Below are 25,099 nucleotides of genomic sequence, written 5' to 3' on the forward strand. Positions count from 1 at the left end.
TGTCAGCTCTTTGCAGCTTTAATAAGCAGCTGGTATTATGACTTGTCAATCAACTACTGCAGTGCAGGCTTTGTTTTTGTGATAAAAGGCCAATTTTGCAACGCTCAAATTTATATAAACAAAGAAGCAATGACATTTAAGAGGCATCCATAATTAAAGAAAAACAATTTGTGAGGAATTAAGCTGTCAGAGGGCTGTCCAGAAAGGCATTTTGATTTAATTGACACATGAACTTGTATTTTGCCACCATATTATTGTTAATAAATAATTCAGATGCCTGGAGCTCATCTAAATGATAAAATGTACCTAAAACGTTTTACAAAGATGATTAGACTGGTTTTGGGAACTTGTTGGCTAATTCTGTTGGGAGTCCACCTGGCTGATGCGTCAAACCAGCTAAACACCAGCTTGGCCAGCTAGACTAGCTTAAACCAGCTAAGACCAGCAAACTATATTAGGTTGGTTTAAGCTGGGGGGGTTCTCAGCAGGGAAAATAAATATTTACCAGATGAAATTTTGAAATGGGACATTTAACAACACTTTTGCTATAAGCAATGTACAAGTGAGAATGGTACAACTTACCTGATTCATCAAAAGTTAGTTAATCTCTGCTTTGATGTGTTCTTTCTGCTTTCTGCTCCCCTCAGCCGTGCCCTTCCCCCTGAGTAACCGCCTCACCATGAAAGAGGTGTTTGACTGTGAGGGGAAGCCAAGGGTGGATCTACTGAAAGCCCACCTCACTAAGGAGGGCAGAGTGGAGGAGACTGTGGCCCTCCGAATCATCAACGAAGGGGCCTCCATCTTACGCCAGGAGAAGACCATGCTGGACATAGAGGCACCTGTCACAGGTACTTCCTGGTTCTTTCCTTTCTGGTAAAAAACCAGCATGGTTGCATCTGAAAGATTAGGCAGCTGCCTTTGATACCTCACTGCCGAGTCAGACTTCAAAGGCAGCGATTTGCAAAATGAAGGCACCTCGTAAGGAGGCTGGTTTTGGACAGCCTTCCAAGGCATCCTAAATCATGTCTAATGATCTAAAACTATTTGTACTGAGCTTTAGACACAACCAAGCAAATATTTAGAAATTGCAATAATTGTTTCTCTGTAGAAATGGAGTCATAAGTTGAAAAAATGAGGGGGAAATTCTAAACAAATTACCACTCATCAGATGTCTCGTTTAGTCTTTCAACCAACCATTGAACGAAGGATTTTGGGATATCAAAGGCAGCGAAGGTTGGATGTATACTGCCTTCAAAAATTGACCAGATGAAGGTATCTCGGTACTCAGGATGTGATGCAAATAGCGGAAAACACAGATGGAATCGCGGAACCCGTTATAAGAACAGAATTCAAAGGAATGTGTGAAGTAGACCGCTCATATACCAATCAGCTCCTCAACATAATCATCACGAGTGCTCTGTGAAGCGCACAGCACATACAGATGATATTTATATGAATAAATCACAGCCTTTTGTGGATTAATAAGCACATTTCAGGCTTATAGCGAACTGCTTATCCAGATGCGTAAAGCTGTCATCAAAACATTCAAACTCAATTGCTTCTTTCGTCTTTCCGCCAAAATAAAAGCTCAATATAACTAGAAGCGTGAGATTGCAACAGAAATATACTACTACTGTATAGTAAAATGTAATATATAATAATAACTTTATATTTAAGCAATTTTTCACAAGCAAGAAAGTTTTCATCAATGCTTTCATTAATACTGTGATACTCTGCTGTGCATTACTGTATGTGACAAAAATAAATGAATGAACAAATAACCCAGTATTGTGTTTTGAATTGTACTGTGAGAATCTGTATAGAAGCACTTAATTTAATAAACAATAATGTAATGGTATGTTGAAAAATAATTGTTCTGTTTTTCATTTGATTAAAATTATATGAATTCAATTTAATTAGTTTTTTTTTTATGATAAAATTTAAAATAAAATAAGAAAACACGGAATTTGGGAAAAATAAAGCAGAATTTTGAAAAAAAAAATAAAAAAATTCATAGTGCCCTACACAAATACCGAATTCGGACATGCCTTGATGCCTACTTAACTCTGTATACAGCCTCAGAAGGCAGCAATATTCAGCTTTCAGGAGCAGGCCACGTGTTGTGATTTGGATGCTGATCTGCTGGTGCCCTATCAGTCTTCTTTAAAGTGCATGTTGTAATTTTTTGTTCATGTTTCACTGGCTGATATGAAAGTGGCCATGTGATCTCAACATGACCAGCTCATGTGGGGGCGACCTGCCCCATGTAGAATAAAACAGGTTTTTCTAGGCCATTGATATGGCTATAGTCTTCATCTTAAATGACTGTACATCATTTAAACATTTTAGGGGTACTTTTTTTACTTTAACTAGTGCACCTTTAAAGGGATAGTTCACCCAAAAGTGAAAATTCTGTCAAATTTACCAACCCTCATGTTGTTTCATAACCTGTATGACTTTCTTTCTTCCGTGAAACACAACAGGACATGTAAGGCAAGCTATTTACTTTCATTGCATCTTTTTGACTGAGGTTAACATTTTCCCTAATATCTATTTTTGTAAATAAAGTCATATGGGTTTGGAACAACATGAGAATGAATAAATAATGACAGATATTTTTTTTTTTTTTTAAATTATTATTATTTGGGTGGACTATTCCTTTAAAATTAGAATTGGAGACTAGAACCTTGTCAGAAAAGACCATCTGTAAATTTGTATCTGTGTGTGAACGTCATATGGTTTTTATATGATGCCATCTGCATGTTTTGACTGTATATTCGTGACATCCTCTTTTGATAGAGTCGGCAAACAGGATCAAATTGCAGAGTGACAGCATGAGTTTGAGAGACTAGAGAATGTGCACAATCCTGACCTCAAATACAAAAATGAGCTCCAAAGCAGCCGACTGGAAGTTCAAAAATGAACAAGGCTGACAAAAACAAAAGGCAGCAAAGCGAACAAACACTCGGAGGTATTTCCGTATTAAGTTTGCCTGTGAAGGTAGCTGTCACTTTAAAGTTGCAACACTTGCATGTGTGTGCGAGTGTGTGTTTGTGTGTTACTCATGTATATTAATTTCCTCTGTACCTGTCATCGCACCAATTGTGAGAAGGGAACAGATGGAAAATTGTTTGTATTTAAAGCTGATGAGTTTTTGATGTTAATATACTTTCTCCTATCCCAGCTTGAAGTTCAAGTGAATTGGCTTGACGAGCGCAGTTTTCTTTTCTGTGTTGATGTATTTCCTTTTGAAACAGGAAGTTGGGGAGAACATACAGTATGTAATGGCTCGTCATTTTTTAAATAGACAATAGCCTATATTTTACATCTCAAGTCAGTCAAGTAATTTAAATTTTTATAGCGCTTTTCACAACAAAACACATAGTTTCAAAGCAGTTTTACAGAATATCACACTGTAATGTCTGCAATGTCTTTAGTGAACAGTTTCATTAAAAATCATGCCTTAACGTCTTTGTTTTTAAGCCATAAACATAATTTGCTACTTGCCATTGCTAGTCAGAAGTAGGTGGTATATGAAAGAATGTTCTCATTGTAGAGACCATTTGATTGGACAAAATTAGTGAGTGCAGTGTGAGTCATCAATATTTTTTTGTTCGTACCAGAAAGAGAGAGGCTGTAATTTTCAAATGCGTATATGTGCTTAAAGGGAATTTTGCCCATGTCTAGAAGAGCTTTAGCATATCAAAAAGGCTTCAAAGTAAGCCATTTGTTGGTTGATGTCCCTAAAAAGTAGAAATACTGGGTGGCTTTCAAAATATTGATCTATTTGTTTAAGCATTTCAACCAGCCCGACAACACTGGCTCAACCAATGTTATGATTTTAGGGTGTTGCTATCTGTTTTTCTGACCAGTGGTGTGACTTTAGGGTTGGACTATCTATCTGTCTAAACAAGAATAACTTGTTTGTGTTTAAAACCAATTGTTAGACATAGATATTGGCTCAGAATTTACACACTACAGCTTTAAAACTAGGGTAATGTACTTACTACACAAACCATGTTTTTGTCTTTTTGACGGCTAGTCTCTGAGCAGTACATCTCTCCATCTCTTAATGAGAACCATTATTTTGCCTTTATCAGTCTGTGAGGATAATCAATAGAGTTGAGTACTTGAGTACTTGGTCCATCTGCGGAAGTGTGTCAGCACACCAGCTGGCTGTGATTTCCGCTGTCTCATCTGCGTATGAGCCGCTTACTCCTGAAAGAAACAGGTCCTTGTGTAACTGCACCAAAAAAATAAAAATACTCAGAGATAATAGCTATAGCTTGATTAATTTTTCTTTGTAATGTGATTCTGCTCACCCAGATAGTACATCTTCTCCACAATTACAGCATTTTTAATGGTGTTTTAGCATCTAGTAGGTTTTTATTTTGTTTGTTTGTATAATTAGATTTTTAATGTGGGCCAGGGGTGTTGCTATGAAGTTGCTATTTAGATGAGTTGGAAAATTCATGTAGCTGATGTTAAAATCCCTGCTCAAAACTACCACACGGTCATAACATAGAGGTAGACCAATAATCCATTTGACTGAAATTTTTAAGCGATAGTCACACTTAATAGTGGGTCAGCCAATAAATGGCAAAATCTCTGTTTGGAAACATGCCACATTTATTGACTTCATTTGTCAAAATTAATAATTTAAACCAAGATTTTTTACCGAGATACACTCTTTACTACTCAATTGGTTATCGGTTTCTTAATATTGGGACTGCAGATAAACTGCAAAATCTTGTTTCAAATCTCTGTTTTTCGAAATATTCCACATTGTCATAATTTACTTCATTTGTCAACATTAATACTGTTATTGATTTTATTATAGTGAAAATATTCATAATGGGCATTATATTTTAATTGTAGTTTATTGGTTTTATGATCATTCTGTCAAAAAGGAGAAATAAAACAGTAGATGAAAAATTTCTGCATATCAGTTATCGGACTCTAAAACTTTAAAAGCTGACAGCTGACCTCTCGTTCGTGTTTTGATATAGGCACAAAACATTTGAGTTCAACGCAGTTCAATTGCAGTCTCGCTGGCACAGTTCAATTCCACTATTCTCTTAGATTTGTCTGGTACAGTGCAGCTGTTAAAATCCATCAGTTAATCAGAGTGACCTACAGAGAGAGAGAGAGAGAGAGAGAGAGAGAGAGCTTTCTGCTGCAGAACACACCTACACCTCTTGAGTCATTCGCACCTCACAGCTCAACTCTCTCTCTCTCTCTAAATCTCTTCCTATCATCTAGTTCTGCTTGTACCCTGTGTGCCTACAGTTGGTGATGTGAGAATGAGCCCCCCTCGCTCAGCACTGCACAGTCACTGACACACATAAGCAGAAATACTTACAATTATCACCATTAAGAACTCAGAGTTTACTGTGTGTGTGTGTGTGTGTGTGTGTGTGTAGGTGTGTGTAGGTGTGTCTGTACTTCATTGTTTGATGGTTGTCCCTCCGCTCAGAATATTTGCCCAAAATTAGGCCAAGTAAAGTTTATGCCTGCAGACCATCTATAATTAATATCAAAGGAGTATGAAATATGCAGGAGGCACAGCGAACACAAGGACCCATCATTGTTAGTAGATCCGCATCTTTTGTGATGCAACATAATGGAAAACAAAGACATATTTGCTGCCGTTTGTCACTACCTTCACCCAGCTGTATGGCCATCACCTTATGCTATTGTTAATAAAGACTACTTACACAATTACACAGATGTGTGCACACACACACATACAGAGAACTGTTCATTTCAGGTCATTCATTTATGCTAAGAATGATTTGTGTTGTGTGCTGCTCTCTCATTAAGTCCAGCAGCGCTAGGGAAGCTAGAACTGCCTTATATAATAGAGAAGTGGAGAAGAATAGAGGAGAGGCAAATGAGAGGAGAGAAGTGAGTAAGATAAACAGATATCAGTAAAAAAAAAAAAAAAAAAAAAAAAGGTGGAGCTCAGAGTAAAACTGCATTTATTCATCGTTGTGGGTTTTCATGACAGTCATTGTGACAGATCAGACATTGTGACATTCTTTTCCTCATGCAGTCAGGAGGCATGTGACCCGGGAATGTGAACAGGCATGTTAATTGCACATTTAAAACCTGCTACTCCTCAAGCCTAGTTAAGATCAGTTAAGCAAACCAAGCAATTCATTGACATTGACACACTTAACACTAGGACCTGGAAAGATCATTTTCATGCAGAATTAATGGACCTTTTCATGCATAATGTAATGACTCAATAAACAGGATACGCTAGTTTAGATTCTCAACTGGTGAGTCGCAGAAATGGGTTGTAGGACTGTTCTAATAAGGTTGCGGACAGCAGGGCAAAACAATGCAGAATTAAAATAATAAAATGCAACTTATATACTATTCGTGCGTACAGTAGTTATGAACAATATTTAGGAAACAATACTTCATTCAGTACTTGTGCCTTGTGTTAGGCTATTAAATCACACTTCTGCTGTTGTTTATGCATTTACAAAACTGTCAGTTTTCCTATTCAGCATGTAATTTTAAAGGGATAGTACAGCCAAAAAAATTTAAATTCTGTTATCATTTACACAAACTCATGCTGTTCTAAACATAAATGACTTTCTTCCATGGAACACAAAAGATGTTAGGCAGTGGCAATAATCACTTTCATTGGATCTTTTTTTCCGTACAATGAAAGTGAATGGTGACTGAGGCTGATGTTCTACCTTATATCTCCTTTTGTATTCCATGGAAGAAAGAAAGTCATATGGGTTTGAAACAACATGAGGGTGAGTAAATGATGCCAGATATTTTTTTTTTTTTTAATGATTAGAAATTAAAGTAATTTTAGTACTGTATTGAGTCAGCAACTGATGTCCGGTGTTAAATATAGGTTGTGAAGCAAAACCAGTCTAGAACCACTGGACTAGTTAATATATATACAGTATTTTGCTGCTTACAGACTCTGTCTGGGCACGTTTGATTTTTCCATGCATTGTGCAACTCTAATGCTACAATGTGACAGGGAATATCTTTTTATTATTATTATATAAAACTTTCCATATCTGTAAAGACTTAAATATCAGGACCTTACAGACAAGAGGGTTTGATGTTGTCAGGAGAAAATCAGAATCCAGAGGGAGAACGAGAACAAGCCCAATTGGGTATATGTGAAGAACTCTGAGCTCCTGTGAGACCACAGAACCTCCTCTTCCCTCCCAATGCACACAAAACAACAGCAGTATAGATGAAATGAACCTGTACAATTTTTTAGTTGTTATTCACTGATAATCTTCCCAACTAGTAAGCTGTTTACTGCAACCAGATATTTGAGTTTTTATTTTTTTTTATTTTTTATTTTTTTCAATTATCAATTTGTTCCAGTTTACAAATTGAACTGAACAATGAGTTCTCATTCAACTAATAATGATTAAAATCTTGTGGTCTTCACACAAAGATATCGTATGGCTTCAGAGGACCTGGAATAACATAAATGTGTTGTATGGACAACTTATATTGTGTTTTTTGTGTTTTTTATTTTTTTGGCCCTTAACAGCCAGGGTCACTGTTAACTAGGGATGTCCCAATACCTATACTGGTTGCTATATACCACATGTTCTCGTACTCATGCTCGTAAAAATGCTCAGATACCAAAAACCGATACCATCTGACATACGAATGTCATTACATAAAAAATCAGCACACAAATTCTTATCACGTTATGTCCTAGTGAGATTATTTAACCGCAAAAGCTGCAATTTAATGAGATAAATATATAGTTTACTTTGTATGTGCAGCACACTTCAAATGTGAGCAGAGCATTAGTGAATGTGTGGAGACAGTGTTGTGCCGACGCCGGCTGCACCAAACATTCAATTTTAAAGCTCCTCCTTGGCTTTTACTTTGAAAACACCGTCTTGAGCATTGAACGCTCTGTTTGTTGCACAAGGCACATACAGAGTACATACTTATTTAATTAAATAGCAGGCTTTTGCAGTTTAATAATCATTTTGAGTCACGTAGCCCCTGGCTTTTTTGGACTGAAATGCTACCATCATCACACAGAAACACTTCAAAATAAAAGCTCAATTTAAATGAAAATAAGTATGACAGAAATATATCACTATTGTAAAGTTATGTAATATTCACTGTATTACTACTACTAATAATAATAATAAATCAATGGTAATTGTATTATATTCAAGCAATATCTCACATCTGTGATGCTCTGTTATGCAGCACTTTATTTGACAAAATATAACTCCAATGTTGTATTTTGGATTGTGCTGTGAGGTTCTGTATATAGGCACTTCATTTGATAAAAATAATACAACATTATGTTGAAAATGAATTGGTATATTTTTATTTGATTAAAGTTTTAATGAATTAATTTATTATTACCATTTTGATGATAAAATCGAAATAACCTGTTGATATGGAGTTCAGAAAAAATAAAACAAAACAACAGGTATCGGACTCGGTATTGGCGAGTATCAAAAAGAAAGTATCATTACTCTACTATACACCCCTACTATTAACTGTCATTGTATGGAATAATAAACTCAAACTCAATTCATACGGCTTTAAATGCAATGTTGGCTAAATTACTTAAGAAAAGTAATCCACTACAAATTACTAATTACTTCTATAAATGTTGTAATCAGATTGCATTACTAATTACTTTTCATTTAAGTTACTTTCTAAAACACTTGACAGAAATGTTTTTGTCTTTTTGCTCAACTAATTCAAATATTGTCTATATTTCCCCCTTGTTCTTTGTCGCACGCAATTCATACACAGCGTATGCCCTTCAGCTGTCACAGAAATGCAAACAGACATATTCTATAAATGTGTAACACAAGTAATGTACTTAAAATTAATTAAATTAAAGTCAGTAACTGTAATCTGATTGCTAGAATTTACAATGTAATGTGTTACACAACTTTTTGACCAAAAAAGTAATTAGATTACAGTAATTTTGTAATCAGATTACAACCAACACTGCGGGATGACATGAGGGTAAATAAATGACAGAATTTAAATTTTTTGATGAACTAATGCTTTAAAATAGTTTGAACCACTGTACGCAGTATGTTCTACTGTAGGTCTGAGAAAAAAACTGATGGTGCTGTTAGCCATTTCCCAAGATGCATTTGTGTGTTTATCGATGGATGCAGTAAAGCAGGCAGGGTAAGGGAAGGGAGAGTGAGAGCAGAGTGTGAGAGGGCTGAATACAAGGGGGCGGTAGAATTTCTTTACCAGTTGGTGGATGAGTGAGTGCACACAGATAACAGCGTGAGTTCAGCTTTTCACCTCCCTGTCATTCATCAACCCTGCTCGCACACAACGAAAGAGAGGAGTAGACAGAAAAAGAGTGCTAACTGCAGCCCCTGTGGCCCTGGCCTTCCAGAAAATGGTTCCTTTAGCTGTTTTCAACCTTCATTTTCTCTGGAGAACTCGGTTCTGCCCAACTACACCATATTGCTTGATTACTTCTAGGGCTTCTGCTCTATAATGTGTGTTAATGGTTCATGTTAATGGCCATTTTGCATGTATGTCAGACTCGGCGGGCTGCTTGCGGCTGCTGTATGATTTAGTGCAGATAAAATCGCTAATTCATTTGACAGTGGGAATCTTAAATTAATCTGGTTCCTGAGAGACATTAAAGGCTATATGAATGATCGTTTTGAGAATGGATCTATTGATCAGGGTAATTATTTTGAATTAAAGTTGCCGTTTGGGCAAAGGTTAACAGAATGCTTGTGCCCCTCTTGTGAACTAACATCTCGAGGAAAGGAGGGCAACATGATGAATTTGTTAAGCATGAAAAATGAATGGTAATATGGTGTGTGTGTGTGTTAAGGAAGAAATCATTAGTAAATTAATGGTGGAAGGCATGAAGAGTTGATTAAAATGGGAGAAACAGGAAGTGAGATGGAGTCTTTTGCTCCACTGTTTCTCACAAGTCTCAAGCATGGTGACGCACTTACAGTAGGTCATATCACACAATCTGGACATTCGCTGTGCACACACACACACATATATAAACTACTTGTAAAATGTAGTCACATTATTTGAAGGGCTGGAGTTTCACAGACATTTCAAAGGCCCCATGAAATCGCTTAACAATGTTTTTTTTTTCTTTTTTTTCTGTGTTTACTTTCTGAAACAGGAAATTGGCCTAGTCTCTGTATAATTTCTTCTCCAAGATGTTAATGAGAGTTCATGAGAGATTATTACAGTCACTTGAAAAGAGAAAAGCATCATTTAATAGCGATTACATACCTCATAACATTTGTGAAAGTAAAAAGGACTGCTTGTAACGTCTCATAACACACTCATTTTGATGCCGTGAACTCCTTATTTACTATCACCTTTTATTTACTATTGACCTGGATCAATACCTAAATTAATTAATGTTAAGTTATTAGCTTTAATTTACATTGGAGCAAATGTAGGTGTCCTTGCTGATGTTATATGTTCATTTGGGAATGAGGAATGACAAAGTTTTTTTTTCATTTTACATTTTTACAAAACTACCCAAACACACATTATACCATAGGCTCTCATTATAAAAAAGCAAGCGCTTGTCAGAGAAATGGTGGTGGGGCAACAGTTGCTAATTTGATTTGACAATGGAAATCTTAATTTAAGATGGCTTCTTCATAAACTAGCATCTAATGGAGTTTTAGGTTCCATGCCACCTTTACCTTGCTCTCTGAGGCACTCTAAAGACAAATCATTTTAAGTAATGATTTTCAATGACGTTTTTTAAAATGAGGACTGCTCAATGAGGACTCTTAAGACATTAAAGACATTACAGCATAATTTTCTGTAAAGCTGCTTTGAAACGGTGTATTGTAAAAAGTGCTACGCAAATAAAAATTACTTGACTATTATTTATCATATTTAAAATTCTTATTTAATATTTACATTATCATTCTAAAGCTCATTCTACATGTGTACAGCTTTGATTACAATGCCGCATCGGAAGTAATTTCTTAATTTGTATCAGGAGTATACATCAAACATGCAAAATCAAAACACAACATATTTGTTTTAAAATGTAATAAAGAAGCACATACCTGTTCAATCATGTAAGCTCTGCTGAATGTCATGTCACTGCTTCAATAAATGGATCTGAGAAAATAGCAAAACACGATCCAATGGTCAAAGACGTATGTCCTGCGCATTTACATAGAAAAATGCTTGAAAAACAGTGCTGATGTACACAAAAACAAGTTAATTGTGATCAGCCCCAAACTCATATATTCATTGTGTCTGTGAGTGAGAGCATGTGTGCCAAACAAGTTGTGTTAAAATTAAAAGATAATATTATATAGTAAATAATGTAGCCAATATTTTAATTTATTATTTATCAGCAAAATATCTAAAATAATAATAATAGGAATAATTAATATATTTTTTCACTAATTACAAACCTGAACTTACAAACCTGAACCCAGAGTTATACTTGGAAAAACTGACCCAAACTTGGCCACGAAACCCGACGGATTGTCGTATCCTGGTCGGGTAGCAGAGCTCTTCTTGGGGCAGGGCATGTTGAAGGGCTTATTCCTTCAAAAATAGCCAGTAGCCTTTTATTTATGTCACAGCTGTGAACCATTTACTACTTGATATACTACTTGCAATTGCTAGTCGGAAGTAGAAATTGTGTGATCTACAGTAAATGTATGTTTGTGTGTGTCCCTCTATGTCCAGGGCCACACCCACACACACTACATGCTGAGAGGCCTCTGGGGCAAACGCTTAGGCAGCATCTCCATGCCAACGCAAACTCCTCATTTATTTCATTCTTTATTCTCGTCAAATTCATGTCTCCATGGCAACATGAGTTTGCATTTCTCTCCCTGTTACTCTCTTTCTTTCTCTCATAGAGAATTATGGTGCAAAGAACCAGCATAGATCTTCAGGCCATCCATGTTTCATGTAGACTCTCTTGTTTCATTCCCTTAGATTTACACAGCTGTAATTGTGTCAGTTCGATCGGTTCATTGTGGCTCGAGCATTACGTCTAGCTGTTGACATCAAGGGATTACGCCCAGCACCGAGCTGCAGTTGTACTGTGTTATTAGTAGCTATGGCTGTATGAATCATCTATGGATTACTGTTTGTATATCCTCTATGTGGGAGAAAACAGTTGCATCTGCTTACATGCTTCATCCAACTCAGTTCTTCAGTACATTCTCTTCTCTATCTCTCTCTCTCTCTCTCTCTCTCTCTCTCTCTCTCTCTCTCTCTGCTGCCTTCTCTGCCTCTCTGCAGTGTGTGGTGACATCCATGGGCAGTTCTTTGACCTTATGAAGCTGTTTGAGGTGGGAGGCTCTCCAGCCACAACACGATACCTCTTCCTGGGCGACTACGTGGACCGGGGTTACTTCAGTATTGAGGTGAGAGGAGACCTTTGTTTGCCATTGGACCAAACAAAACGATCAGTTTAAAGAAATAATCCACGCAAAAATGAATATTCTATCACAATTTATTCAACCTTATGTCGTTCCAAACCTGTAAGACTTTTTTCTTCCGTAGAACACGAAACAAGACATTTTGAAGGTTGTACTGGTTGCTCTTTTCAATGCAAATATTGACCAGAGCTTTCAAGCTTCAAAAACGATGCAAAAGCACCATAAAGGTATCATAAAAGTGGTTCATACATCTTTTGCGCTATATTCCAAGTCATATGCTTTGGGTAAGAAAGAGGTGAAATTTAAATCGCTATTCACTGAAAATCTTGACATCCTATGGTGTCAAATAATATCAACAGAGTTTAAATTTGAAAAAGCCTCAGAATTCGTGCTGTACTTCGTCTCACTCATAGAGAGCTTTCGACTAATGTACAGCACCGGGCGCTCCTCCCCCTCCACCTCTTGGGACAGAACAGCATCCAGCCCCCTGTCTGATGTGTCCATCTGTAAAACAAAAGGGGGAGAGAAATCAGGGGAATGCAGAAGCGGCCCGCCACAAAGTGCAGCTTTTATCTGCGTGAAAGCTTGTTGGCACAACTCCGTCCACTGGACCGGGTCTGGGGCTCCCTTTTTAGTGAGAACAGTCAGCGGGCTGGTGATGTCAGAAAAATTAGGCACAAACCTTCGATAGTAGCCAGCCAGCCCCAGAAACTGTCTCACCTCCTTTTTGGTCTTGGGTCTCGGGCAGGTCGCGATCACTGTGGTTTTATCAATTTGAGGTCGCACTTGCCCGTGACCCAAGTGGAACCCCAGATACCGTACCTCCACCCGTCCAATTGCACATTTCTTCGGGTTTGCTGTGAGCCCCGCTCGTTGCAGTGACCTCAGAATTGGCCACAGGTGCTGCATATGCCGCTGCCAATCATTACTGTAAATAATGATATCATCCAAATAAGCAGTGGCATACACAGCGTGCAGTCTGAGGATTCGGTCCATAAGATGCTGTAACGTAGCCGGGGCCCCAAACAAACCGAACGGAAGGGTCACAAATTGGTGTAATCCAAACGGTGTGGAGAAGGCAGTTTTTTTCACAGGACACTGGTGTTAAGGGGATCTACCACTATCCCTGTGTCAAATAAAAGCTAGCCAAGCCCAACCGATCGAGCAGTTTGTCAATACGAGGCCTTGGATACGCGTCAAATTTAGACACCACGTTGACCTTTCTATAATCCACACAGAACCGGACAGAGCCATTGCTCTTAGGTACCAGAACCACCAGGCTGGTCCAGTCACTGTGGGATTCTTCTATTACGCCCATATCGAGCATGGCCTTTAATTCTTCCCGTACTACTTGTTTCTTGTGTTAGGGTAAGCGGTAGTGATGACTACGTACCACTACCCCAGGGGTTGTCTCGATGTGATGTTTTATGAGATTAGTACAGCCGGGGAGAGGCGAGAACAAGTCAGAGAAATTATTTTGCATCCTGGCAACCTCTGTACGTTGTGACGGCGAGGTGAACTGATTGGCTTTTAGACTCACCTCCGGGCCGAGCTCCTCCCTCTCCGGAACTACCATCACCAAGGATATGGGGACCACCTCTCTCCATGGTTTTAATAGGTTGAGGTGGCAAATTTGACGAGCCCCGCCCCTATCCATACGCACTACCTCATAATCGACTTCCCCAACTCACCGTGTGACCTCAAAGGGCCCTTGCCAATTTGCGAGTAATTTAGAACTCGATGTGGGCGGTAATACAAGTACTTTTCTCCCGGTGCAAATTCCCGTAGCCGAGCTCCCCTGTTATACAGCTGGGACTGATGTTCTTGTGCCTGTAGCAAATTCTCCTGTGATAGTCGCCCCAGTGTGTGGAGTTTTGCTCTCAGGTCAAGAATGTATTGAATTTCATTTTTGCTTTGTGAAGGTCCCTCCTCGCAATTTTATTTCATGTCGTCTAACATGCCAAGGGGCTTATGCCCATATAATAATTCAAATGGGCAAAACCCCATGGAGGCTTGCAGGACCTCTCGTACTGCAAATGACAGGAGTTCGAGCCACCTATCCCACTTCCGAGCATCTTCTTGCACGAACTTACGAATCATATTTTTTAAGGTCTTATTAAATCGTTCGACCAAGCCATCCATTTGTGGATGGTACAGGCTTATCCGAATCGATTTAGTACCTAATAATTCATACAGCTCGCGTAGTGTACGTGACATGAAAGTTGTGCCCTGGTCAGCACGCAGTGAGCACTACATGCTGAGATGTTGCGAAGAGGCACTGCCTCCGGGTATCACGTTGTGTAGTCCACCAGAACCAACACAAAGCGATGCCCGCGCGCTGACCATTCTAATGGCCCGACGAGGTCCATGCCAACTCTGAAGTGCCGCTTGATGCTGGAGTTGCTGCCCTGAATCATGAAAGCGGCTTCACGATTGCTGTAGCAAAGCAGATAGCAACAGTCTGCCGGCTGATTAATATTGTGGAGGATGAGAGTTTGAGATTTAATGCCAATCATAATGAATACACAACCTATGGGGAGACTAGTTCTTTCAATTAGTCAAACTCCCGATTAGACTTTTGGGTGACGTTTAATTTTACTTGAATTGGTGCTATTTTAGTGCATTTCTATCTTTATACTGTGGAGGGTTTTGTTTGGAAAGTGTTAATAAAGCATTATATTGTTACATATTGTTTTGTTTTCTTTCCTAAGATGGAAATAAATGCATTTTGACAGGGAAAGAGGTATATAGTGTCAAATTTCAGCACTTTTTAAAATCTGCGATTAATCGTGATTAATTGCAAAAAATTATGCGATTAATCGTGATTTTAAAAATTCACCGACTGACAACACTAATTTGAAAGTATTTTGTGTGAATTCATCTCTTAGATATTGGGGTTCTGAAATTCAGGGTTTTATTATATTAAAGTGGTGGATTTCAGGTCATGAAATTCAGGTCTCAATGTTCCGGCTGCTATTCGGGTTGGGAAATTCAGGTTGCAATGAAGAGCAATCACTTGAATAATAAAAACTTGAATTTCACAACCCAAATTAAAAGGAGGTGAATTTGTATAAAATATTTTCAAAAATTTAAAATTAACTGTGAAAATGTTGCAATTTTTGTCTTCTTTTTAAGATCATGAATTTGCTGGCTTTTTCAAATTCAAGCTTTGGTGATATAATTATGATGCCAAAAAATCTACTGTAAATCTCCTTGTCACATTCAAGAGAGAAGAAGCATTGTCAGATTTATGACCAGTTGGTTGAATCTTATCAACTGATTCATTGAAAAAATCTGATTCAAAAGAACAATTTGTTCGTGAATCAGAGATTGCTACTTTTCTCATAAACACTCATGAAAATTTCTCTCTCATGAACTCTCATTAACTTCTTGTTTATAGACTTTTTATAAGAAATGAAGTAATATCACATGAGCAAGAGTGCTGTACTTAATATCTGCTGAGATTACCTGTGACACTGAGCCTCATGCCTACAGCCAATCACATTGATATTCAGTACAACAGCACTTTTGCTCATGATATTGTTTCAGTATTGTACGATTAATAGGCCTGGCCGATATATCGATCTATGACTAATTTTTACTCCAGTCTCTGGTAATTCTAGAGTATTCCTTTGAAAAGATAATAAGGTGGCAAGGTTCTTTTTGGACAAGGTCTCTTTACATGGTGTTGTATGCGCTAGCTCCATGCATTAACGTGCTAGTCTGAATGCAATTCAATCTTTGGACATCATTATTTCAGAGCGACAGTCCCAACTAGGTTTGCCACCCATCCTGAAAAATAAGCGATCGTCCCATATCCATCAATATAGGACGCGATTTGTCCCGTATTTAAGGTAGTCTGAAATCATTTGAAATCACTCAAGATCATTAATTTAACCTTGATATTCGCTGGAAATTGTGCCTATGGTGGGTAAGGGACTGTCTGAAAAGTCCTTACATTGTTCTAAATCTGTGGAGGGTAAACATTATGAGCTTGAAAACTTCAGCCAGCAGCACCAGAACTACAAATACTGTATTGGGCTATAGATATTAGGTCACTATATTATAAGAATATAAACATAACAAGATTAAGTACCTATTAATTTGTCCCACCAACACCCCCCCTCCCTTGGTGGGACATGGATGACTGGCATTCAAAAAAGTGGGTCACAATGGGCAAAAGGTTGAGAAACCCTGATTTAGCAAGACTGGTTGTGTCTCAGTTTGTGTGTGTGTGTTTGTAGGTATCTCATGATCTGGCCATATGTTACAACTCTACTTTCTCTCTCTCTCTCTCTCTCTCTCTCTCTCTCTCTCTCTCTCTCTCTCTCTCTCTCTCTCTCTCTATAGTGTGTTCTGTACCTCTGGTCACTGAAAATCCTCTACCCAAAGACGCTTTTTTTACTGAGAGGAAATCATGAATGTAGACATTTGACAGAATATTTCACCTTCAAACAAGAATGTGAGTATTCTCCTTGTGCATGCATACTGTCTGTTGTATCATACTGAAATATATAGTTAAAGCTGAAGAGTGTAATTTTTGCGCCGCTAGTGCCACCTTTCGGAATTACGAAAATAAACTTTCTTTTCAAACAGCTTTCCAAATGCACCCCCTCTGCTGTTGATTGAACAAATAGATTGTCCCGCCCCCAACTCAAGCCATTGATTGAGTCAGTGTAGTTGTGTCAGACTGGACGGGTCACTCAAAACAAACAGAGAAATTCTTATAGCGCCACAGAGACACAGTGTTTAAAGTTTTTGAGAAAATTAACCTACAGGTTGCTTACTTTTAGTTGTCTCTGCATATTAAGCTGGCATAGAGGAAAGCATTTTAACATAGAAAAAGTTACACACTTGATCTTTAATTAATTAGAACTGTGGCTTAGCAGTTAGCTAACGTGATCTGTCACCTTGAACATTGGTGCTCATGCGGGGAACGGGAGTTTGAGTGTAGCTCTCGTAATATTTTTGATTGCTTTCCCCTTCTATCATTCCCTGTCATATTTTTACTATTCATATTCAATAAAAAAGTAACAAAAAGCCCCCTCCCAAATATAGTTAATACTATGCTAATATGCTTTAGTAGTCAGTTTTCCATTACTAATAGAACAGAGCTTTGGTGCTCTATCAAAATTCATAGCAGTTTATTTAAAAAGTAATAAAGAATCTTACCAATTGTGTAATAGTTTGTGATTAATAATTCAGAATCATGATAGTTATGTGATTATCCATTCCTGTCCTATATGTCAATGAAAATAATCAAACCAGAATATTAGAGTGCAAAAGTGACCGCCCACTTTTTCAGCAGCCTTTTTTCCAGAAGTATTTTTCACATCCACTTTCTCCATAGTGATTTTAAATAATTCTTCAACAAAGACTTCTAAGCCATGAACCAATCCAACCAGCTCCAAGATAAACCACAGCATCACAAACTTTGAATTTAAGCAAAAAAGCATTTAAAAATCAGAGAACAAGTCAAAGTTAAAAGACTGTGTACTTCATTTATTTAAATGAATATTTTGGGTTCAATACAAGTTAAGCTCAATCAACAGCATTTGTGGTGCAATTGTGATTACAACAAAAAAATGTCAACACATCCCCTTTTCTCCTCCTTTTCTTTAAAAAAATAAAATAAAATAGGTTAAACTGAATCACTTACAATTGAAGTTTTTGGAGGGTTTAAAGACAAAAATTTGAATTTGCTTTCAATTTTATAAAAGCATTTACATAAATTATAGCGTTACGTCATCATGGAAGCAAAGTTGTAAAATGTTGTATTTAACTTTACAGAGAAAAGGTTAATAAGCGACTTTAACACTAAAATCGTGTTAAAATGGATTTTGTTTACATCTTCTGGCTATACTTTTGAAAGAGTATTTTAACGTTTACGGATTGGCCCCATTCACTTCCACTGTAAATGCCTCACTACAACAGATTATTTGTTTATTTATTTTAAGATAAGGAGGGATCTGTCTGAATAAATTTTTTGTGGTAATCTACATTATGCCACAAATGCTGTTGTTGAGCATAACTTGTATTGAACCTGGAATATTCCTTTAATGAGGGAATTAACTACACATTCCACGAAGCATTGCGAATTACTTAATTGGTATAATATAAAACGTTTGACATGGAGTCATTGATTATAAGTATAAAAACAATATAGGCCTATATTCAAGTTTACTACTAAATATTTAGATAAACCTAAACAGTTTGAGTGTGTAGGGAGACCGTCTCGATTTCATGATTCGCAATGTTTCATGAGAGTGTCCATTTTCAAGGTAACAGCAACTTCTTTGATTGGTGGAGCTTTCTCCAGGATTATGGGTAGTGTAGTTTTTCTCCAGGAATTCGGCTATTAAACACAATTTTTAGAAAAAAAAGTTCAAGCTTCTACAGAAGCATATATCATCGCTTAACAATCGCTGAGCTCATGGTAGGTCTCTTTCAAAAGTAGGTCTGTGTCAATTTCTTTATAGAGAAAATAAGTGAGTTTTCCATCCAGAACTCTAATTTGATTCTCTATAGAGCACAATCCTCAGATCTCTGTTGCTTTCAGTATATATTCTTCATGAAAAGACAAGTCTTTCCATTTAAAACAAGTAAAGGTTTATAATGCTGAACTATAGGGAAGGGGGTAAGGTGCAGGACATGGAGTATGAGGTAATGCTTCAGAGTGGAGCTTTCCCATGAGGCTGAGTCGTGCAGCACAGAGACAGGTGAGGTGGGAGCGAGGGGTGCGGTTGACGGCAAACTATTTCTGTGTCTCCTCCGCTGACCTATCGCCATGGTTACAAATGCTTTTGAGAGGCAGCGTATTGAGACATAATGAGAACAGGACACGTGTCGACACACTGAGAAAAAACCTTACCCGTCTGGAGGCACTGTTTACTTTGTGTGTGAGTGACGCACTGAAACACATGGGGGAGACCGGTCGGTTCCAGTTGGAACCTAATGAAGGCAGAGGAAAAACATGATAAGGTTATAAGTGCTGTTATAACAAAATAGCTGTTATAAAATAGCTGCATATTAAACTATAATATGGGAAAGTATTTTAATATCAATAAATTACACACATCACCTTTAATTTTCTTATTTATTTGCTATCTTACTTTCTTCTGCCTTTGTACTCACTTGCTCTCTCTGTCCCTTGCTGTGTATCAGGTAAAATCAAGTATTCAGAGCAGGTTTATGATTCCTGTATGGACGCTTTTGACTGTCTGCCCTTGGCAGCCCTCATGAACCAACAGTTCCTGTGTGTCCACGGTGGCCTGTCCCCAGAAGTACAGACCTTAGACGACATAAAGAAGGTACTGCATAGCCATGCATGAACAACAGTGATGTGTGTGGGAGGAGTGACATTTCATGCATGGCCACAGAAAAGCAGTATATGTGTGAGTTTTTCTGTATTCGGTATGATATTTGTGTCTCTGTGGCCTAGTTGGACAGGTTCAAGGAGCCCCCAGCGTTCGGGCCTATGTGTGATTTGTTGTGGTCTGATCCCCTGGAGGACTTTGGCAATGAAAAGAGCCAGGAGTTCTTCAGCCACAACACAGTCAGAGGCTGCTCATACTTCTACAGGTAGGCAGATTTGTTTTGTGTTTTAATGAGTGTTTGTTTGTTAGTATGTTTGAAATAATGGCACAAGAGTGATGTTGGGTAATTTTGATACTATATTCTCCCAGTCATCAGAACTTTGTTGGCTAGAAATACATTAATGGGAAAATGCTGTTAAACCAGTGTCTTATGCTTCGATCAGCATTGACATGTGCAATTTTAATGTTGCTGCTATGATCCACGTTTTAAAAGGGGTCATATTATGAGATTTATTTTTTTTTAAATATATAAAAGAGTTTGATGTACTGTAAAGACTTTTATATGTCTTTCAGAATCCAAAATTTCCTCCCCAAACCAAAAAGAGCATTTATTGAAACTAAGCTGCACAAATGATTAATAAATGCATAAAAAAGGATATTTCGGATAGTTCATTCATCATTTACACACCCTCATGTTGTAATAAACCTGTATGGCTTTCTTTCTTCCATGGAAAACAAAAAGAGATGTTAGGCAGAATGTTAGCCTTAGTCACCAACAGTATTGGGTGTAACCTAATTACAAAGAAATGGTTTCAAAATGCAAAATGGTTATAAAAACCTATATTATGATGACTACTATCATTATAACTGGACCTAAAGGGAACTAAAAAGTGTATTATATGGCTTAATGTGCATTTTTGTCTCAGTGTGGCTATACTGTAGGTACTTTTGCATCACATTATGCTTATATATGAGCATGTTTGTGTGTGTGTGAGAGAAAGAGAGAGAGAGAGAGAGTGAGTGAGAGAGAGAGTGAGTGAGTGAGTGAGAGAGAGAGAGTGTGAGTGAGAGAGAGAGAGACCTTGGCCTTTAAATCCTCTTTTATTTACAATAAAACCAAAAAGATCATATAAATATTATATTATCAAAAAAAAAAAAAAAAAGAGAAAAAAACCACACCTCAATACAACAACAATAAAATATACCAAAATAATATGCAATATTACACCATTTCATAACAACATGTCAAAACCTCTCTCGTCAATGGGTTGGCATAACGCACCTTCTGTACCCCACAAGAACAAAAAAAAATCAGTATTATTCATTAACTCATAGTAAGTATACTCCACAGTCAATCAACTTTTTACAAGCCCTTTTAACATATGTAGTGGATCTAACCCTCCATTAAGAAGAATCTTATTTTTAATTGTCAGACAAATTGCCATTTTAGCCTTACCAAATATAAAATTCAGTAACACTGTTTTTTACTTGTTTGAGGCACTATATTTTGGTCCAAAAATAAAGAAACTATTTGTAAACAAAAAACCTAGTTTGTAGCTAAATTCTCTTAACAAAACAATAAGATATTTTAAACGTGAACAACCAACAAAAATGTGAAACACTGTTTATGAAACCCCACAAAAATGACACTCTTCCCCTTGTAAAGGATCTAGATGTGCCTTGTGTCTGTTTGTAGCTATTATCCAGTGTATAATCTGCCATTGAAGATCTCATATCCATTTTTCAATTGGTTTCTTATACAAGGACCTCCAACTACCTTTTGGAGAAGAGCCTGGCTCAATAAATCTTGTCCATTTGGTTTCAGGAAATTCCTTTAGTGCTCTTAGATTGAATAATTTCACACAGGCACAGTATAGGGCTTTCTTTGAAACAGTCTTGAAAAACCAAGTTCAGGTGTTTTAAAAGAGAGCAACCTCCCTGCAATCTCCTGCCAATCTCCAACATCCACAGCCACACTGATCCTGGAGAACACTATCTCAGCTGTCTTAGCTTGCAATGGCAAAACAGGAAAGGTCTCTTTGATTTCATCCAGTAATTTCTGAAGTGTTCGAACAGAGCGAATATCAGTTCTTGTAGCCAGCTGTTCTGCAGTGATCCATTGCTCATTTATCCTGAGATGGCGAATCTTGTGAAGTCCTGCTCTCACCAGACATGCACGGACACTCTGTGATTTCAGCAACACACTAGACAGGCAAGGGTTGAAAATTAAAGGTTCTTCTAAATTCCAAGCACTAGATGTGTCAAACTGTTCCCTATCCACAGTAAAGATCTGCCATGTTTGAAATACTGAGGCATAAAAAGAAGGGAGTCCACCAAGGTCCATCTCTTTCAAGCTCATTAAAAAAAGATGTCTATCCAGATTCAAACGTCCCACTCTGTTCAATAAGGCACAAGCTACTACCATCCAGCTCTGTGGTCGATGGTAGAGTAATTTCTGAACAGTCTGCAGTCTAAAAGCAGCTACTCTTGACCTGATATCTATAAGTCCTTGACCCCCTTCATGGATCCATAGATACAGTATTGATTCTCTTAGCCCATGTTGTCCAGACCAGAAAAAATGTACAAGCAGTCTTTGGATGCTTCCAAAAAAATCCTCTGGTGGATTCAACACAGTTAACTTGTGCCATAAAGTAGAGGCAACTACATTGTTTATAACCAGTATTCTTCCCCTATAGGACAGTTGAGGCAGCAACCATTCCAATTTAGACAACCTGGCACATACTTTATCCTTTACACCCTCCCAATTTTTTTTTCCTATATTCTTCAGAGCACAAATATATTCCTAGAAATTTAAAACCAGACTTTTCCCACTTGACATTTCCTGGAATGGCTGGTAAAAACGTTGTTTTGTCGTTACACCACAATGCTTCAGTTTTACCCCAATTGAGTTTTGCAGAAGATGCTCTCTCATATATAACTGAAGACTGTATTCAATTACTTCAGTATCTTTTTGATTTTTTACCACTACAGTGATGTCATCTGCATACGCAGTCAATTTCAATGAATGATGAGTTTTCACCAATACATAAACCAGACCAGTTTTTTCTTAATAAACACAATAAAGGTTCCACTGTTAAAGCATACAATTGACCTGACAGTGGACACCCTTGCCTAATGCCCCTCTGTACTCTTATTGGCTGACTTAAGCCTCCACCTATTTTTACCATACAAGAAGCATTCATATACAACAGTTTAATCCAGGAAATAAAAACATCTCCAAACCCAAAAGCATGCATTGTTTAAAAAAGAAACCCATTATCCACTCTATCAAAGGCCCTCACCTGGTCTATGGATAAAAGGCCCACATTTAAACTATTTAGTTTGTAATAATCCAATATATCTCTTATCAGAAAAATATTATCAAAGATCGTTCTTTCAGGGATACAATAAGACTGATCTTCATGTATTATATCAGACAAAACAGATTTCAGCCTATTTGCTAATACTTTAACTATTAACTTATAATCGGCTGTTAAAACAGCTACAGGCCTCCAGTTCTTTAGAAGACTCAAATCTCCTTTCTTAGGTAGCAGCGCCAGCACTTCTCCTTGACAACTTTTGGGAAGTAATTTATCATCAAGACATGTTTGAAACACCTCATAAAAGTCTCTTACAATAATCCCCCATAAAGCCTTGTAAAAATCCACTGGCAAACCATCTATTCCTGGTACCCGCCCAGGATTCATCTGTGTAACAGCATCAGATAACTCCTTAAAAGAAATAGTGCAGTCCAGGTTTTGACTCTGCTTTTTAGTGATGCTAGGAAGCTGTTGCAGTAATTGTGAGGTGCCGTCAGTATCTGTGTCTTCTCTTTTATACAGTTCTGAGAAAAAGTCCACTGCGATTTTACGCATTTGTCTCAAATCTGAAGTCTTTGATCCATCAGATGTCGTCAGACAGTACATTGCACTTTGTTGCTTTGAAACCTTTTCTAAGTTAAAAAAAATAAGCAGTGGGCGCATCCATATCATTTACAGACATAAACCGAGATCTTGTAAGTGCACCCTTTTCCCGAACCTGCAATAAAGCTTCAAGATCCTGTTTTTTTTTTTTTTTTCAGATACATTTCTAGCTATAGAAGCTTCAGAATGTTGATGCACATTTGACATAATCTGAAAAATCTCTTCAGAGATTTTCTGTTTGATCTTTATAGTAGAAAAAGAAGTGTACTGCTGACAAAAGATTTTTATTTGTGTTTTTCCTATTTCCCACCACTCTATTAAATTGTCAAATTCATCTTTTTGAGAAACCCAGACAGTCCAAAACAATTTGAAATTTTCCTGAAAATCCTTCTCTTGTAATATCTTCACATTAAACTTCCAGTAAGGACTCTTTGATTGACAATGTGACAAAGTAATATTCACTGTAATAAAATGGTGATCTGATATGCAGCATGGAAATATTTCAGAGTCTACGACTCTATTATTTACTGCGTGCTTAATATAGAACCGATCAAGTTTTGCTGCACTAATCCTCCCCATGAAACTTTTGTCCAAGTGCATTGTTTGACATCACTATTTCTATCTCTCCACACATCTTTAAAATCATGCTGAATAAAAATGCTTTTCAAGAGAGAAGACGATGAAAAATCTGGCTCCTCACTGTTTCTATCCAGATTAAAATCAAGATTACAGTTCCAATCACCACCGACAATTAAGAAATCATCAGAAGCAGAGCTTTTTTTTTAAGAAATCTCCTAACTTTTTAAACAAAGAAATTCTATCTACCCCTCTATTCGGAGCATAAATATTTATAAATACAAACACTTGATTATTAATTTCAGCTTTTACAGTTAGAAGACGACCTTTTTCTAATTCCATTTTAGATAAAAAGTTTACATTAATGTGGGATGAAAATAAAATAGCTACCCCTGCACTTATGTTTGTACCATGGCTTTGTACCACCACAAACCCCACTCTGATTCATTTTTTATATCACTATGAGTCTCTTGCAGAAACACTACATGATTGTCCTTAAGCTTAAGATACTCAATCAATAAACCTTGTTTTCCCGCATCCCTCATTCCATTAACATTTAAAGACCCTACTCTTAAAAATTGCATCTTAGGAGAGAGGGAAAGCAGAAAGGAAAACAAAAAAAAACAAGCAAAAAAGATAAACAAACCTAGAAACCACACCCATGTGCATCTACTTTTTTTCGTTTTGACAATTTTACAAATCCTTGCTCATTCTGAGCCTTGCGTGCCAGTCTTTTGAGCAATCAGTACCAACTTTACAAATTTGTTAGCATCAGGAAAGTATTTAAGAACATCTACCTTTTTCCCTTTTGTTTGATCCAAAAACTCATTTATTTCTTCAACAGAATAAACATCCTCCACAGACTGACTAC

General features: G+C 37.3%; 1 protein-coding gene across 2 annotated transcripts in view; it reads left to right on the forward strand.

Annotated features, from left to right (window-relative positions):
* ppp3ca (protein phosphatase 3, catalytic subunit, alpha isozyme) overlaps nt 1-25,099 on the forward strand; it is a 72,665-nt gene that overhangs the window by 24,600 nt on the left and 22,966 nt on the right. For both annotated transcript variants that reach the window (XM_051676773.1, XM_051676774.1), the window contains exons 2-6: nt 648-848; nt 12,274-12,398; nt 16,764-16,875; nt 19,578-19,723; nt 19,855-19,994. In XM_051676773.1, coding sequence (XP_051532733.1) covers nt 648-848; nt 12,274-12,398; nt 16,764-16,875; nt 19,578-19,723; nt 19,855-19,994 — 724 coding nt within the window. The remainder of the gene's footprint in view (nt 1-647; nt 849-12,273; nt 12,399-16,763; nt 16,876-19,577; nt 19,724-19,854; nt 19,995-25,099) is intronic.

This window comes from Myxocyprinus asiaticus, chromosome 38 (genome assembly GCF_019703515.2).
Source record: "Myxocyprinus asiaticus isolate MX2 ecotype Aquarium Trade chromosome 38, UBuf_Myxa_2, whole genome shotgun sequence".
Classification (NCBI taxonomy): Eukaryota; Metazoa; Chordata; class Actinopteri; order Cypriniformes; family Catostomidae; genus Myxocyprinus; species Myxocyprinus asiaticus.